We start from the raw sequence: 17,567 nt of genomic DNA, 5'->3' as shown, positions 1-17,567 counted from the left end.
AGCCCACTGAGCTCAGGTTTGAGCTCTCTCCCACCAGTAGGAGATGGGATGCTGGTCCCAGTCTGACGGGAATGAGCCCAAAAATTCCTGCTCACCCAGGGGCAGGGATGGCCAGACCTGACCTGGTAAAAACCAGGTTCCTGCTATCCCTCATGGCTCTCAGCAGATTTAGGCAGGAGGGCAGAGAGCTGCTGTGACCCTGAGGAAAGAGTTTTGTGAAGTTTGCTTTTCCCCTGATGAGACAGCGAGGGTGAGGAGAGCTCTTGGGACTGGCAAACCTGGGGAGAAGCCTGACCATCCTCCCAGGGCCACCCCCAGCCCCATCCATGCTGTGCCCACCCTGGGTGGCCCTCTGGAGGGACCACATCTGATTCACATCACTTCCCAGCTGAAATTCCTGGGCCAGCCCCTTCCAAGGATGCAGGGGCTCCCTGGAACTCAGGAGGGTCCAGCTGATGGCTGTGGGCAGCTGCTTTATCTCCTGGATGTTTTTTCCCCTTCCCATACACTGGAGGAGAGGGTGGGAATGTGCCTGAGACAGGGAAATTGTAAATCTTGCAGAGCACTGAAGTGACAGATCCTGGAAGGGAACTGGAGTGGGAGCAGGGAGTGAGGGGATGTGAATAAAGAGCCAGGGTGGGTGGATGTGCCCCTGGCACAGCCTGGAGCAAAGGGAAGAGCAAAGGGGAGCCCCAGCTGCTCCCCCAGCACCCACATTGTCCCAAATGCCCACAGAAAATGAGAGCACCTGGAACCTTCAAGTCTCAAATTGTCCTTCAAACCCTCTGTGACCAAGTCAATCCAAATGATGCCAATAACCAGGCAGAATTCAAAAACAACCCTGCAGGATTTCCTGCCTCCTCTTCCTCCCTACAACTGTGCCACAAGGTAAGAGAAAGGAGGGAAAGCTCATGAAGCAGAATTAAGGCAAGGTGCTCCACGGAGCATCCCTGATTCATCATTTTCCTTTCATTTTGAGGAACCCCCCATCTCCCTTGGTCCACACACCCCCAAAGCAGAGCTCACCCTCCCCATCCCAAGCATGCAACTCGTGAGGAACGCTGGGCTTCATTAAATTCATTTAATTCACTCGATGCCAGGGAAGCAGCAGGCACTGGCAGGGATCCCCCGTTGTCTGCACGGCTGCAGGAGCAGCTCAGGCACGGAAGGAGCTGGAATCTGATGGGTAATAACTCCACCTAGAGGGAGAAGGGACAGCGAGAGCAGGGCTGAGCATGGTCCCCATCCTGGCACAGAGGAGGGATCACTGGGACAACAGAATTGTGGCTTCACAGAAGGGTTTGGGTTGGAAGGGACTCCCAAACCCATCCAGTGCCACCCCTGCCATGGCAGGGACACCTCCCACCATCCCAGGGTGTTGGGGATTTTTTCAGGGATGGCCTAGAAGGCAGCTGTGAGGAGCAGGTTCTCACAGCCTATTTCTGTGAACAGCAGAGGTTCTCAGGTTATTTTTAATTACAGGTAAAAGTGACAAGCATGAAGGCCTTGAGAGCCTTGCACATCAGAGTTCTCAGGCAGCTTTCTCATAACAAGTAGATATTCTATCTTTGGCTGTTTTGGGAAAGCAAGAATAATTTTGAGAACCCAAATCTTGGTATTGGAAACATAAGGAGGGGTTGGTGTGTTATCTCTGACCTATTGTGAGCTCAGATTTTGCAATATGCATGAACTTGATTAACACTGTTATAAAAGGTGCCTGATTGATGAATAAAGTGGAGTCGATGCTGACCAATGCAAGGTGGGTCGTCTCCCTCCAACTTCAATACCAGGGTGCTCCAGGTCACATTCAACCTGGCCTTGGGCACTGCCAGCAGCCACAGCTGCTCTGGGCACCCTGTGCCAGGGCCCCACACCCTCACAGGGAGAAGTTTCTTCCTAATCTCTAATTTAAACCTCCTCTTGTTCAGTTTGAATGCTCTGTCCCTTGGGTGTGTCTGAGACCATCAGCTGCCAGTGATCCCACGGCTGGCTCAGATCCCAAAGCCACCTGTCCCTTCCCACCCCAGGAACAGCTGCCCCTCACTGGTCTCACACAGAAGATTCTTCAAGTCCTTCACTTGGGATATTTAAATATATCCCTTAAATATATCCCCCAATAGCCATGGAAGAGGAGGGCAAGGGATCAGGGCTGTATTTCCTTTGGAGAAGCTTCAATCCTGAATTTCATGGAGCTTTGGGGAACACAGCACTCCTTAAGTGTCCCACTGAGGGGACATCAGAGACAGTCATGGGGCAAATGCCATCCTGGTGCCACCTTGGTGCCACCTTGGTGGAAGGGGAAAAGGCAAAAGCTGCTGTTCATTCACTAATCCAGAAAAACATACGGAATCCACAGTGTGCTCATTTTGTACAGGAAGATGTGTCATCCCACGTGCTCTGCCTGTGGCTGATGAGAAAATCTCCTTTTACCCCAAATTTCCAGAGTCACCTGCAATGTGCACACCCTGGACCTGCAGCACTTTGGGATCAGAAGCACCATTTGGGCTTCATCCCCCATTTCTGACCCCCAGGCCAGATTCATGCTGGATCTGATCCCAGCTCCGATTTTTTGGGATGAGCTGATAATTTATAACTTCCCATAAAACAGCCACAGCCAAAGAAAGGTGAGATGCATAATTAAGTTGGAGCTTTTTTGTTGTATTTTTCAAGCCTTGACTTGGACTCTGAGGCAGGACATTGGAGCATTAATTAGGGGAGATGCTGTCAGCTTTAGTAGGGATTTTCTCCATTTAAAAAAAGTGGGTTTGGGACATGGGCAGGAAAGATGGGAAAACCTGAAGACACCAAACACTCCCAGCCTCCATGGATGCAACACCCCTGTGGCTCCAAAGACTTTCTGGGCAGTTAAATTACATTTGGCTGCTTGGTTAAAGATGGGATAATTATTTCCAGCGAGGCAGACACGGTCCAGATGCACTTCTCCCTCCATAACTGCACTAACACCATCCCAAAGCCCAAGGAAATGCCATTTCCCAGGCCCAGGAGGCCATCTGGATGGCAGCAGAGCTTTGCCAGGTTTCCTCTTGACTTTATTAAGCAGATATTTAGTATCTCATTATCTGTCTGCAGGAAACACTTGGGGACACACAGCAGCATCGTTCTCTCCAGGAGATGAGCAGGCTCTTCAAAATCCAGGTGCCTGGAGCTGCTTTGTGCTGCTCTTCTGACATTTCCAGCCCTCAGGATTAGTTTGTGGCTGGATACAGCCCTGCCTGTGAGAGGTTAAAAGAGCCAGAGGCTGATCCCTGGCTATTCCAAGCCCTGAGCATGTTTCCAAAACAGAATGTAAACACTTTTATTGTGGCAAGGATTCCTCTGCTCCTCCTGCCCTGTGTCATGCAGCCAAAGGAAAAGGAGAGCGCTTTTTCTCCCCTCATAAAGCAGGGTGTGTTCAGGCTCTGACATTGACATCAAACAAGTGCATGGCTCCCTTCCCATCTTGCTGGCTGTCCCTCAGTCATGGATTTGCAATTTCCCTGCTGACAAATCCAGAGCAGCCAAAGGAAATGAGTTTGATGGAGTTTTGGGGTTTTTTTCCCCACTGCAACAGAAAATGCCACAGTGGAACCGGTGGAGAGGAGACGTGGAAATGAGGAAACAGTGGAAAGGTGTTATTTCAACTTTCCCCTCAGAAATCCAAGCCTCAGAGATACCAGGGAGCCTTGGAAAGAATTACAGAATATCCTGAGCTGGAAGGCACCAAGGACCAGCTCCTGAAAGGTGCCTGTGCTCAGGTTGGGCTCTTTCTGCAGGCACTGACAGAACCAGAGCACACAGCCTCAAACTGTGCCAAGGGAAATACAGGCTGGATAGCAGGAAAAAGTTTTTTAAGGAAAGGGTGATAAAGTTCTGGAATGTTCTGCCCAGGGAGGTGGTGCAGTCCCCATCCCTGGGTGTGTTTAACAAAGCCTGGATGTGGCACTGGGTGCCAGGGTGAGCTGAGCTGTTGGGGCTGGGTTGGACTCAATGATCCTGAAGGGCTCTTCCAACCCAGTGATTCTGTGAATTCTGTGATTCTGTGAACTCTGTGGATCACAGTCCAACCCCTGTCCCTGCCCAGACCCCCAACAATCCCACCCTGGGCATCCCTGGCAGCTCCTGCAGCTCTGGGGCTGTGCCCATTCCCTGGGCAGCCTGGGCAGTGCCAGCACCCTCTGCATGAAGAACCTTCCCTAATACCCAACCTAAACCTTCCCTGGGTCCTGTCCCTGCTCAGCCAAGCCCAATTCAAGTGTGGACTCAGCAGAAGTGGCTGATCCCTGATCCAACTTTTCCCATCCTGGAACACCAATCAATGTAATGGAGCTGTTGGAGCGAGCCCAAGGTGATCAGAGGGATGGAGCAGCTCTCCCACAAGGAAAGGATGAGAGAATTGGGATTGTTCAGCCTGGAAAAGACTTCAGGGTGACCTAATTGCAGCCTCCAGTGCCTGAAGGAAGCCTACAAAAAACATGGAGAAAGGTTATTTACAAGGGCTTGGAATGACAAGGAATGTTTTCTCAAGCACATCATTCCCCTGCTCTGGTTTAGACTCTTGCTGCTACAAAACCCACGTGCAAAAAAAAATTTGTCAGCACCTGTGGTGGGGAACAGGACAGCTCTGGTCTCCAGGACTGACAAACTCAGCCTTGCTGGGGCAAAGCAAGAGTTTTAACCAAAATAAAGGATTTTCCCCTCATTTTTCAACATTCCATTGCTGCACAGGAGGGCTGAGATGCACACACAGAGTGCAGTGCTCAGCTGTTAAATCCCACAGGGCAGATGCACCTGCTGGGTCAGGATATGAAAAATGCCAAATTGTTTTTAAAATTTTAAAAGTTTAATCGTAATAAAATGGTTATAAAAATAGTAATACAATCAGAATAATAATAATTTGGACGATTTGGATTAGGACAATATGAGACAATAGAAACAAAGAGTTTCTGGGCAAAACAAGCCTAAAAAAAGGTCCCACATTAACAGAGGATTAACCCTTAAAAACAACAGCCTGTTGCATATTCATACAGCTCATCCATGATGCATAAATTCCATTCAAACACAGGATTCTGTCTGGGCAGTGTCAGCTTCTTCCTCTGGATCCTGATAGCGCCTTCGAGGATGGAAGAAGTTCATTTCTTCTGATAATGGAGCAATAAATTCTCTTTCTCTGAAAGATTCAGGTGTCCTGTGGCTGCTCTATCTCAGTGCCAGTCCTTTCTTTAAAAAAAAAGTATCTTACATAGCACAGTTTCTATTTTAACATTTTGTTATAACCTAAAACTATATTTAACACACTGCTTAAGAGAATTAACACAGCATCACTTTCTAACACAACACACATAATATTCATTTGAATATTAGCAAAAAGCCAATTATAAAATACACATTTTTCACAAGGATATCCCTCCACAGCCATTGCTGGGAACTGGGAGGATGCTCCTGGAGGAGAATTATCCAAAAGTTGCTGCATTCCAGCTGCAGGTGCAGGAACTCTGCCCTGAGCCTCAGTGGGGAAAGCTGGGCTGACCCCATGTGGCCATGGCCCTGTTATGGCAGGATTTTGGTTTTAAAAAGCATTGACTTCCAAATTTAATTACATAAATTTTTAAATCTACCTCAAATCTATAAAACTTTTCCATCCAGGAAAAGGCACTGTGGTGAGGGTTAAGCTAAACCCCTGTCTGGGATTTTTCACACCATGGAAATGTGCCCACACTCCCAGTGTCCCTGTTCAACCAGGCAAAGCAGCACCATAAAATATTCATTTTTAGCATGGATGGGACATTCCCACTCCTCTGAATCCCTCAAAACAAATGAGAAGGGATAGGAGGGGAGACTCACACCCAGTTTGTGCCTTTCCCTCCCAACAAAAGGTTAAATATTGCAGTGGTTCATCTGGCTGCAATCTGAGCTTCGCCCCCAGATTTTGGGTGTGCCTGGACCAAGGAAGGTCGGTGTGTGTCATCTGGTCACTCTGGGCCTGAAGAAGTCAAAAACTAAGGAATGTTGATTGTTTCCATGGTTACAGGATGATTCATTCTGATGGTAAAATAACAGGGGAGATACATGGAAAATGAGAATCATGTCTCAGAAGCGTTTTGTGTAATTATTGCGTTCACCAGTTCTCCTGCTGCAGGCTACGTGCGTGTCCTGACCTCAGCTATTCGTAAAACTGTCCCTTGAGATGATCCCAAAGTTGGGGTTTTTTATTAAAAATGAATTTAAACTCTTACTCATGGAGTCTGTCAGCCCTGGACGCTGAACAAGGCCCATCCCAGCCTAGGTCTTGTCCAAGCAGAGCAATGGAGCCTCCAAAAAAAATCCCACTGAGATAAAAATTATCAAAGTGAGGGGTCTGGAGGGACAGAACAAGAGGCAATGGCTTTAAATTGGAATAGGGTGGGTTTAGATGGGATATTAGGGAGGAATTCTTCCCTGTGAGGGTGGGGAGGCACAGGGCTCCCAGAGAAGCTGTGGCTGTCCCTGGATGTCTGGAAATGTCCAAGGCCAGGCTGGACAGGGCTTGGAGCAGCCTGGGATAGTGGAAGGTGTCCCTGCCATGGCAGGAGCTGGAACAAGATCATCTTTAAAGGTCCTTTCCCACTTAGCCCAGTCTGGAATTCCACGATTCTAAAATTCCAAACCCATCAAACGCCTCAGTCTTGGCATCCCTGAGGGCGTGCAAGGGGTGTGTGTTTATGTCGTGCCTCGCTGCCTTCACCCTTCCCCTCGCAGAGCCCACTGGGCCTTCTGTGAGGATGAAAAGACCCTTCAGGAAGCGGGAAGAGCGGCGGGAACGCCGAGCCCGGACACGATCCTCCATCAATACACAGCATAGTCCGCCATCTTGGCGGGGCCCTGAGGGGGGCGGGAGGGGCGTGGCCTCTCTGAGGAAGGGGGCGTGTCCTCAGCGCTCCCGCCCAATCCGCGCGAGGGAACGAGCCGGGCCCTAAAGGTCGCGAGGCCGGCTGAATGGGGGCGTGGCTGGAGGGCGGATCTCGGCGGCGATTGGCTACGCTCGGCTCCGGTCGGCTGCGATTGGCTGCGCTCGGGAGGGCGGGCGCGCGCGCGCGCCGGGCCCGGCATGGCCCCGCCCACCGGTTGCCACGTCCGTGCGGCGCGTGCGGCGGGGCCGGCGCGCGCGGGTGAGTGCGGGCAGGGGGGCCCTGAGGGGCTGAGGGAGGGATGGGGGGGATCGGGGGGATCGGGGTCCCCACTCTGAGGGGTCGGGCTGGGGACGGGTCCCACCCCCGGGGGGCTGCTGCGGCTCAGGGGCGCTGTGGGGACACCACCGAGGGGCTCTGCGTGTGTGGCGGGTTGATATGAGCGCCCCGAAGGGCTGTGTGTGTGAGGCAGCGGGATGCACCGCCACCGAGGGGCTGCGGATGGAGTGAGGGCTGCCCTCAGCACGGCGTGTGCGAGTTGAGGGGCTGGTTTGGGGAAGGGTTCTACCCCCGAGGGGCAGCTTGAGCTGTAGGGACCCCCCGAGACACCGTGTGAGGGGTGAGGGGGTGTGGGACCCCCCGGGGTTGTGTGTGAGGTGTGGAGACCCCCCCGAATTGAGGGGATCCCCTGTGTGAGATGAGGGAGCCCCTGGAGAGGTTGGTGTGTCCCAAGGGGCTGCTCCGGCTGAGGAAAGCCCTGGGGACCCTCCGGGGCACAGCTGGGCTCTGGCACCCCGTCCCCAAATCTGGGGGCTGGCAGAGCTCTGGCCTGGCACCCACTGACCCTGCCAGGGGTTTGGGGGTGTCCCCCGGGATGGCAGCTCAGCTCAGGGGGTCCCTGGCCATACCCTGCTCCCAACACCTGTGGGGATCCTGGGATGCTCCAGGAAAACTTCAGCTGGGCACCAGGACAACCCACAGACCTGAGCTCTTCTTCTCTGTACCGTAATAATTTTTTTTTCATTTTTGACATTATCCCAAGTCATATTCCTGCCTCCAGAAAATGAGCATAACTTGTAACTCCATCCTGCTCCAGCTGTGCCGGAAGTAGTTGGGAAAGTGACTCTGAGTTGGTCACGAATTGCTCATAGAGCATCGAAAATTTGATTTTCTCTTCGTGCTTTTCCCTGGGTGTGCTGTAACCCTGAGCTGGAGTTTGAGGTTTGCTTTGTTCTGTACAGACACTGTTGGAATGTTGATGTGGACACTTGGGAATTCTGGGGGACAGAGGAGAAGGGACATTGGGCTGGTTGAGCTGGAGGAACAGAGAAATCTGTGGGAATGTTTCTCTTTGCAGTTCATCTTTCCCTCTGTTTCATTTTGAAAATTCACACGGGATGAGAGTTTGTGTTGCTGTTGAATTGCTGTAACAGCAAATGTTTTTACTTTTATATGCAAAATTGGGGTGAGAGCTGGGATTCAAAGGCTGGTGTGTACCAGCAGGTGGCATTAAAAAAATTATGTTGTTTTTTTTTAGTTAAGAACTTCCAGTTGGGTTTCTGGAGCCACTTTCACTTTTGAGGCTCATTACACTGTGATGCCTCACAGCAAACATTCTGTTCTTTCTTTGGGCTGTCTTATTTTAAAAAGTGCCCATCCCAAACACTTTTTTCGTTCTGCTGTTTGGCCTGACCACTGCTGTATTCATGGTGCAGCTTAGGCAATCTGTAGATTTATAAAGAAATTTGGAGTTTTCATGAGCTCTGCTTATACCAGAACCGTGACCAGGTGTTCCACCGGGGACAGAATAAGAATTATTTTCCTTTATCATGGGGTTTATAATAGGATTTATCATAGGATTCCAGAATTGGAAGGGACCTTAAAGCCCATCTCATTGGACAGGGACTGCTCAGGGACACCTTCCACTGTCCCAGGTGGCTCCAAGCCCTGTCCAACCTTGGCTGCAATAAGGAAAATTCTTCCCTTTGTCACCCAGAATCACCCAATCTCTTCAATCATTAACAGGTGTCTCACTGTCACCTTGGCCCTGTTTCCTGGCCACTGTGGGGCTGTGCTTGGCAGCTGGGCTCTGCAAACACACACAGCAAACAGGAGGGGCAGGCTGGGCTGTGGCTGTGCCGTCACCCCTGGGGGACGTGGCACCTTGTGGGAAAAAAATGCAGGTTTGAAAGAAATTGAGCAGGAGTGCAGCTGATGGCTGGATATTGAAGATGGAGGGAGAAGACCCATCCTTGTTGATCAGCATCGACTCCGTTTATTGACTCAATCAGTCACTTTTTATAACCGTGTTAATTAAGTTCATGCATATTGCAAACCCGAGCTCACCATAGGGCAGAGATAACACACCAACCCCTCCTTTTGTTTTCAATACCAAGATTTGGGTTCTCAAATTATTTTGCTTTCCCAAAACAGCCAAAGATAGAATATCTACTTGTTATGAGAAAGCTGCCTGAGAACTCTGGTATGCAAGGTTCTCAAGGCCTTCATGTTTGTCACTTTTACTTGTAATTAAAAACAACCTGAGAACTTCTGCTGTTTACAGAAACAGGCTGTGAGAATTTTACTCCTCACAGCTGCCTTCTAAGCCATTTCTGAAAAAATCTCCAACAGCTGGACAGGTTGTTGGGAGGTTTTTTGGGAGTGATGCTTTGCTTCCCACAGGGCTGTGGAGGTGAATCCCCTCTCTGAGGTGCTGCTTGTCCTGGATTGTCCCAGGACAAACACACCAGTTCTGGCTGCACACACTCTGGTGAAGGCTGAGCAGATAAAGTGAACAGCAGTGTATTCACCTTCCTGGAAATCCCTGAGGCACAGCCCATGGCATGCTGCAGGGGCACAGCTTATTTAGAACAGCTTATTTAGAGTTTAACCCTCCCCTGTTCCATTGCAGGTGTGTTTGCAGCCATGATGCCCGTGGCCACCGTGATGCCCGATGACACGCCCATGTTCGACCCCAGGATCCTGCAGGAACTGGACTGGAGTGAGAACACCACCACCTTTTCTCCTGCCATTTCTCCACTGGATCCAGGGGATGGGCTGGTCCTGAGGCCACTTTGCACAGCTGATGTAAATCGAGGTAGGATCCTGGTTTATTATTGCCACAAATGACACTGAGTTGGTAACTTGTGTTTCTGGAGTTCTCAGTGGATTGGGATGGCTCATTTTCCCTGATTTGGGTTGTTTTTATCAGTAAAGAATTTGATGGAATTTTAGGACATCTGAGTTGCAGGAGACCCTCAGGGATCATTGAGTCCAGCCCTGAACCTGCACAGGACACCCCAGCAATGCCCCCCTGAGCCTTGTCCTAACATCCCTTGGGGCTGTGACCATGTCCTGCTTTGTCCTGTGTGACCACACCCCTGAATTTGAGCTTTTTGGTGCTGTATTGGTGACCCTGAAAATTTGGTTTACTGTTTTAATCCTAAAATTCAAGTAAAATCTTCCAAATAATCCACAAGTTCCCATTCCCCATGGTTTTGGAGAGGGAGCACAGTTGTTGATACTGTAGCCTTTAATACCAAAATAACATGAACAAGCATCTTGGTGCATGAATTTTTGTTCAGTTCTGGAATTTGGATAAAAGGGTTGCTTTGGACTCATTATTCCAGCTCACTTGAGCTTTAGCCAATCTTCCACCATTTTTCCATCCCATTGTGATGTGCTGGTGCCATGGTCCCTCTCCACACAGCTGTGCTGGATTGTTCCTTGCTGTTTGGAGCTGGTTGTGTGTCTGTCCCTCACTGAGAGTTGTTTTTGTTTTCCCCTCTTTTCCTGCCAGGCTTTTTTAAGGTTCTGGGTCAGCTGACAGAAACAGGAGTGGTGAGCCCGGAGCAGTTCATCAGTGAGTACCTCATCATTCCTTGGCTTTGCACAGGGAATCAAAGGATGCTGACAGACAGCAGAGCTGCTCAGGTGTGAGGCTGCTGATCCCAGAGGGAGGGATGAGTTCAGCTCCCCTTGGCACTCAGCCTTGCATCCAGCTGCAGCCATGCCCAAGGGCTGCTGAAATTGCTGCCTAAATTGTGGAACTGGTTTTTACACTGAGCTTTAGATAGCTGGAGGTTGGATTATTTGGGTTGCTCCAAGCCTCTCCAAGCTGGACTGGAACACTCTGCAGGATGGGGCAGCCACAGCTGCTCAGGGCACGCTGTGCCAGCCCCTCATCATCCTCCCAGGGAACAATTCCTTCCCAATATCCCATCCATCCCTGCCCTTCCAGTGGGAAGCCATTCCCCTGGTGCTGTCCCTCCAGCCCTTGACCAAAACCCCTCTCCAGCTTTCTCCGAACCTTCTTTAGGTCCCCTTTAAATCCTGCTCCTGGGCCAGCCAGGCAGTGAGGAGGCAGCTCAGGGAGTGACAGGATCTGAGGCAAAGCCAGCACAGTCCCTGTCCCCAGGGGTCACATCCACACAGCTTCTGAATCCCTCCAGGCATGGGGACTCCATCCCTGCCTGGGCAGCTGTGCCAGGGCTGGACAAACCTTTCCATGAGATTCTTCCCTGGCAGGGTGGGCAGGCCCTGGCACAGGTGCCCAGAGAAGCTGTGGCTGCCCCTGGATCCCTGAAGTGTCCAAGGCCAGGGGCTTGGGGCAGCCTGGGACAGTGGGAGGTGTCCCTGCCCATGAAGGGGGTGGCACTGGCTGAGCTTTAAGCTCCTTCCAGCCCAGAGCATTCCATGGTTGGGTACTGCAGTGCCCATGTGCAGAACAGCTCAGCAAGGAGGGTTCTCTGGGAAAATAAGGAATTTGTGTAATTCCTGCTTTTTCATTGCTTCATCTGACTCTGGGGCATCCATTTTCTGGACTTGCTGTGATCCCACAGCGATTTGCAGTCAGACAGTGCTGCAAGGATCAGATTGAACTGCAGTTCCCTGTGAGCCTGAATTGCCTTTGCACACTGTGCCTCTCCCACAGAAACCTTTGAGCACATGAAGAGGTCTGGGGATTACTACGTGACCGTGGTGGAGGACACCAACCTGGGCCAGATCGTTGCCACAGCAACGCTGGTTATAGAGCATAAATTCACCCACTCCTGTGCCAAGGTAAATCTGCAGCTGGCAAGGGAGGAAAACATCCTGGCCCTGACTCTGGGAGTGTGGGTTTCATGGTGTTACTGGGTGGTGACAGCCTCAGGTTGTATCAGGGGAGGTTTGGGTTGGGTATTGGGGGAAATTTCCTTGTGGAAAAGGTGATCCAGGCCTGTACAGGCTGCTCAGGGCAGGGGTGGAATCCCCATCCCTGGAGGGATTGAAAATCCATGTGGATGTGGCACTTGGGGACAGGGGGCAGTGATGGCCTTAGCAGGGCTTTTCCAACCTTAAAAATGGAAATATTTAAAAAATATATTTTAAAATATCAAGTAATTTAAAAATAGATCACAAACTTGAGTGCTGAGCTGGTAGCAGAAGGAGGCTTTGGCTTTTGCTAAGGGAAAGGAGCCCTTGGGGATCTGTCCCAGGGTCCCTTGGGAGGAGCCAGAGTGGCTGTGGCAGAGCAGAGGGCTGAGGATCCTGTGCTGGGCTAACAAACAATGTCTGTGCTTTCAGAGAGGCAGGATAGAGGATGTGGTGGTCAGTGGGGAGTGCAGAGGGAAGCAGCTTGGAAAACTGTGAGTATTCCCCACCTGTGCCATTCAGCCATCCCTTCACACCTCACACCTTCCTGCCAAGCACCTGGGGAGCATTCAGCCAGCTGGGATCACCAGCTGGGCATGGAATGATCTGCAGGAGAACACAGAGAGTGCTGTGAGCCCTCAGTGATAACAAAACTCATTGAATTTAACTGATTTTTTATCTTTTTCCAGATTAACGTCCACCCTCACCTTGCTAAGTAAGAGACTGAACTGTTACAAAATCACTCTGGAGTGTCTGCCCAAAAATGTGGATTTCTACAAGAAGTTTGGCTACTTGGTATCTGATGAGAACTACATGTTTCAACGGTTCTTTAATTAACAGTTTCTAGGTGTTCTGGGTTCTTGTTTTTCTTGGAAAGACTGTTGGTGGAGGAGCTTGTGCTGCAAACATTCTCTCCGTGGAAAATTTCTATAGTTTATTGCTGCAGATATAACAATCCCTATAAATAATGAACATCAAATGTGTAAATCTTGGGGAAAAAAAAAAAATTACTGAAGTTTTAGAAAGAGTCCTTTGGGTTAGAAAATAAGTTTAGAACTAATTTTTACTACTGTTGAGTCGAGGTGAAGCTTTTCTGTTCTAGCTGAGTTACAAAGGACTCTAAAGGGATGGTTTTTAACCAAAGGTCTATATTTTTATCTCAAATTTTTTCTTGCATTGTATTTTTCTAAAGGTTTGTGCTTCTTTTCTCAGTAGCCAAAGGACAGCCCTGGGACTGTCCTGGCTGTGCTGATGGAAGGATGATGTAGCTGGGGAAGGGATGAGGCTTCTCTTATGCAGAATCAGTGACACAGAACAGGCCTTGGTTCTGGATTTTTCCATGACACCTCATGGAAGTGCTGGTGAAGTTTTCTAGGCTCTGTTTTCCAAGATTGGATTTGTTACTGTTGGTGCAGGTTGGGGAGAATCCTTCCAGGCTGTGCTGAAAATGGATGTGTGCTTCTCACTGCAGGGCTCCTGCACTTTAGCTGATAACTTGGTTTTCAGGATAATTACTTTTTTTTTTCTGACATAAAAACCCCAAATGTGGTTTGCAACAGGGCAGAGGTAACTGGGGAACTGGAATGTGTGAAGGAGTATATCCCATAGGGAGTGGGGTTCTGGCTATAAATCACTGGGAAGGGGATGGGGATGGCAGATTGAGCCCAGAGCAGCCTCAGAGCCACTTCCAGGGCCTGAAAAGGAAGGAAGGAGAGGGATTTTTGTATGGGCAGGACACAGGGAATGGCTCCCAGTGCCAGAGGGCAGGGCTGGATGGGATTTTGGGAAGGAATTGTTCCCTGGCAGGGTGGGCAGGCCCTGGATCCCTGGCAGTGCCCAAGGCCAGGCTGGGCAGGGCTTGGAGCAGCCTGGGACAGTGGGAGTTGTCCCTGTTGGAACGAGATGAATTTAAGGTCCCTTCCAACCCAAACCACTCTGGGATTTACTGACCAGCCCTGGATCTGCAGAGGGCCAGCAGGGATTTGCACCTGTGGCACAGCAAAGCAGGAGAGAAATCCTCCCCCTTCTGCTGCTGCTGTGGAGCTTCCCTGGCACTGCAGCACTGGGTCCATGCTTTGAGCACTTTGGCCAGGGGTGAAAAGCAAAGAACGTGCACAGGGCTGCTGCCAACAGTGGTGCTTTGTGTGGGGAGTGACAAATGGCACAGCATGAACGGGGCATTGTCCCCAGGCTGGGTTGTTTGTGGGCAGCCAGGCCTCGCACACTGTCCTGCTTTGTGCTCTGGAGAGCAGCTCTACAGTGCTGGGGGCTCTGCTTGATCTTCCTGAGGGTTCTCCACTCCATCCACTGGCTCCTTGGTGATGTCTGCTTTATTTATTGATTATTTTTTTAAAGAATATCTTTGTTTAAGCTGAATAAATGATTGCCACCTGTATCTGGACTGTTTTTCATGGAGTGAGGATGTGCTGCAGGTACCTGTTCCCCTTCCCTGGGCTGCAAAGAACACTTTGAGCAGCTCCACGTGGATTTCTGTCCCAAGAGAAAGCAGATGAGCATCTGCATGGCTCAAGCCCTGACTCTGACTCTAAAGCAGCTCCTGCTTTCTGCTGACCCAAGTGACTGAGGTGGAATTTCTTGCCTTTCCCAGCTGTAATTAATTCAGAATTTCCAGGATTGAAAGTGGATTATTTGAATTCCGTGGTATCTCCACCATGTAAAGAGCCGCAGGCCCTCATGAAGAGTTAATGAGCAGATCAGAGTGCTCACAGCATTGTCACACAGATGAATGGGGCTGAAAGCACCACGGGCACAGCTGAAGGGCTCTTTGTTCCTGCCAGAGGTGACAAACAGCAGCTGGGGAGCTGCTGGTGCCCAGCCTGGGGCCGGGGAGGCGCCACTGCGGGCTCAGGTGCCCCAGGGCCACCACAGGCACACAGGGAGAATGCCAGGAGTGCCAGCTGTGCATGGCCCCAGGAGTGCCAGCTGTGCATGGCCCCGGGGGCAGGGAAATGCAGCAGCCCTGAATTCATCCCCAGGGCAAAGGGCTGAGGAGGGAACAGCAAGGGCCCTGGGTATTTGTTATGTGTATATAGAAACAGATCGAAAATATAGATATTAATATGTATAGTATGTATGTATAGAAAATCTATATATAGATATTTTATGTGTATATAACATGTATATATGGATATTTTATGTATATATAAATTATTTGACGTTAATAATACTATATCTAGATTCAAAGATTCTTATCCATAATAATACATATATATACACACATATATATATACATATATATATACATATATATGCACACATATATATACATATATATACACATTATATATATACATATATATGCACACATATATATACACATTTTATATATACATATACATACATATATATACATATACACACATATATACATATACACACATATATACATATACACACATATATATACACATATATACATATATATACATATACACATATACATATATATACATATATATACACATATATATACATATATATACACATATATATACATATATACATACATATATATACATATATACATACATATACATATATTCATACATATACATACATATACACATATATACATATACACATATATATATATACACATATATATATATATGTATGTATGTGTATATAGATATAGATATATATATATATAAAATCAACCATGACCTACTTGAAGCAAGCACCAAACCTTTCATAAATGTCTTTTCCCTGGACCACAAAGGCATCTGATTACCTCTGTTTTAGATATACTTAATTATATATACTTATAGAGATCTGTTTATATAAATATATAATCATACACATTTTATATATGTATATGTATATATATACACACATATATGTATATATATATACACATATATATGTATATGTATACACATATATATGTATATATACACATATATGTATATATACATATATATGTGTATATATATATGTGTATATATATGTATATACATATATAACCAGCAGTACTTGGACACATAGTTGATTAATACTGGAGAATCCCAGACTGCTGGGTACCTCTGTTTTAGATATACTTAATTATATCTGTCTATATAGCTCTCTTTCTAGATATTTATATAAATATATATAAACCCAGCAGTATTTGGGTTTATATATATTTATATAAATATATATAAAGTATATATATATATACACATACAAAATATATATAAAGTAATCACAGTGTTGATTAATACTGGAGAATCCCAGACTGCTTTGTGCTGGAAGGGACCTCACAGCCCATCTCTCTCACAGGGCCACTTCCACTGTCCCAGTTTGCTCCAAGTCTTGTCCAGCATTGCCTGGAACATTTTTATTTTTGGCAGAACCAGCCCTAACAGCACTAGCAGCTTCTCCAGAGGTTGGATTTTACCTCTTCCCTGTGATTTTAATTTTTTGGCTGAGACCTTTCCCACCCTGAGGAGGAGATCTCCAGTTTCCTTCACTCTGCTTCCCCTAAGCTGGAAAAGGCAATTTCAGCACCTCAATCAAGAGCTGTGGATTCCCAAAGATTTGGGTATTGTAATTTCATGTTTGAACCTGTGAAGTAAAAATAATAATAATTCACCCTGCACTTCTTCTTCCAGTCCACAGTGAGGGACCCTGCTCAATTCCTGCCTTTAGTTCAACCCCCAAACCCAAATGTTGAAACAAAACCTTCCTGGCAGTGAAACTACAGCAGACAGACAGGGGAAGCTTTAAATAGATGGCTTAGTAATAGATCTGAGGAAAATGAAATCTCAGAATCCCCTGGGTCTGACAGGCAGACAGAGCAGAATGACTGTAAAAGGCACCAGGAGGGGGCAATGCCAGGAAAAACCCTGGATTGATGAGAAACCCTTAGTCATGGAGCTTGTCAGGAGCAGGGAGTGCTCCCAGGACCCCAGAGAGAGCAGGCTTGGAGCAGGCTGGGGCTGAATCAGTGCTTCCATCTGTGCTCCATCCCCCCCTTCCCCAGGGACTGCAATGGACAGGGTTTGATGCCTCCCAGCCCAGCTCCAGGCTGGCAGTGCCTGGGCAGCTGCAAAGGCCAGGAATGCATTTCCCAACAGCCCCAGAGCATTCCTGCATGGAGGGATGTGGGATCTCAGCAGCTCAGGACTGAGGTGCCACCGAGACACCCTTGGGGGGCTCGGGAATCCTGGAATGTTCCAGAAGTGTCTGGTGGCTGGACTTTGATCCTACACGGGAGACGACACCTGTATGAGGACAGGAGGGTTTCACCGGGGTGAATGGTGAAGGGATTGGTTAATTAGAGAGTGAAACACAGGGTTTAGGATTTCTGTACAGGGGGGTTTAGAGAAGTAAGATGGAGGAATTGGGGCGTGTCCTGTCCTTCTTCTTCTTCTTCTTCTCCTCCATCTTCTGTGGTGATGGTGGCACTTTGGGATTGGTCATTACTAAAAGTGCACTGGACAATAAGAATAAAAGGTATTGGGGAAAAATGATAAATATTGTACACGTAACTTTGGGTATAAAGATAGGTGAGTGTGCTCATGGCTGGCTGCTGAGCAGAGCTCTGTCGGG

General features: G+C 48.4%; 1 protein-coding gene across 1 annotated transcript; it reads left to right on the top strand.

Annotated features, from left to right (window-relative positions):
• Positions 1 to 7,081: 7,081 nt before the first annotated feature.
• Positions 7,082 to 14,412, top strand: GNPNAT1 (glucosamine-phosphate N-acetyltransferase 1). Its single transcript, XM_064715976.1, has 6 exons — positions 7,082 to 7,145; positions 9,796 to 9,981; positions 10,684 to 10,746; positions 11,818 to 11,945; positions 12,450 to 12,511; positions 12,707 to 14,412. Exons 1-6 carry the CDS (start codon positions 7,085 to 7,087, stop codon positions 12,852 to 12,854), a joined length of 648 nt encoding a protein of 215 aa, XP_064572046.1. The 5' UTR covers positions 7,082 to 7,084; the 3' UTR covers positions 12,855 to 14,412.
• The last annotated feature ends 3,155 nt before the right edge of the window (positions 14,413 to 17,567 follow it).

Source organism: Zonotrichia leucophrys, chromosome 5 (assembly GCF_028769735.1).
Source record: "Zonotrichia leucophrys gambelii isolate GWCS_2022_RI chromosome 5, RI_Zleu_2.0, whole genome shotgun sequence".
NCBI lineage: Eukaryota > Metazoa > Chordata > Aves > Passeriformes > Passerellidae > Zonotrichia > Zonotrichia leucophrys.
This window is presented reverse-complemented; position numbering and strand designations above follow the sequence as displayed.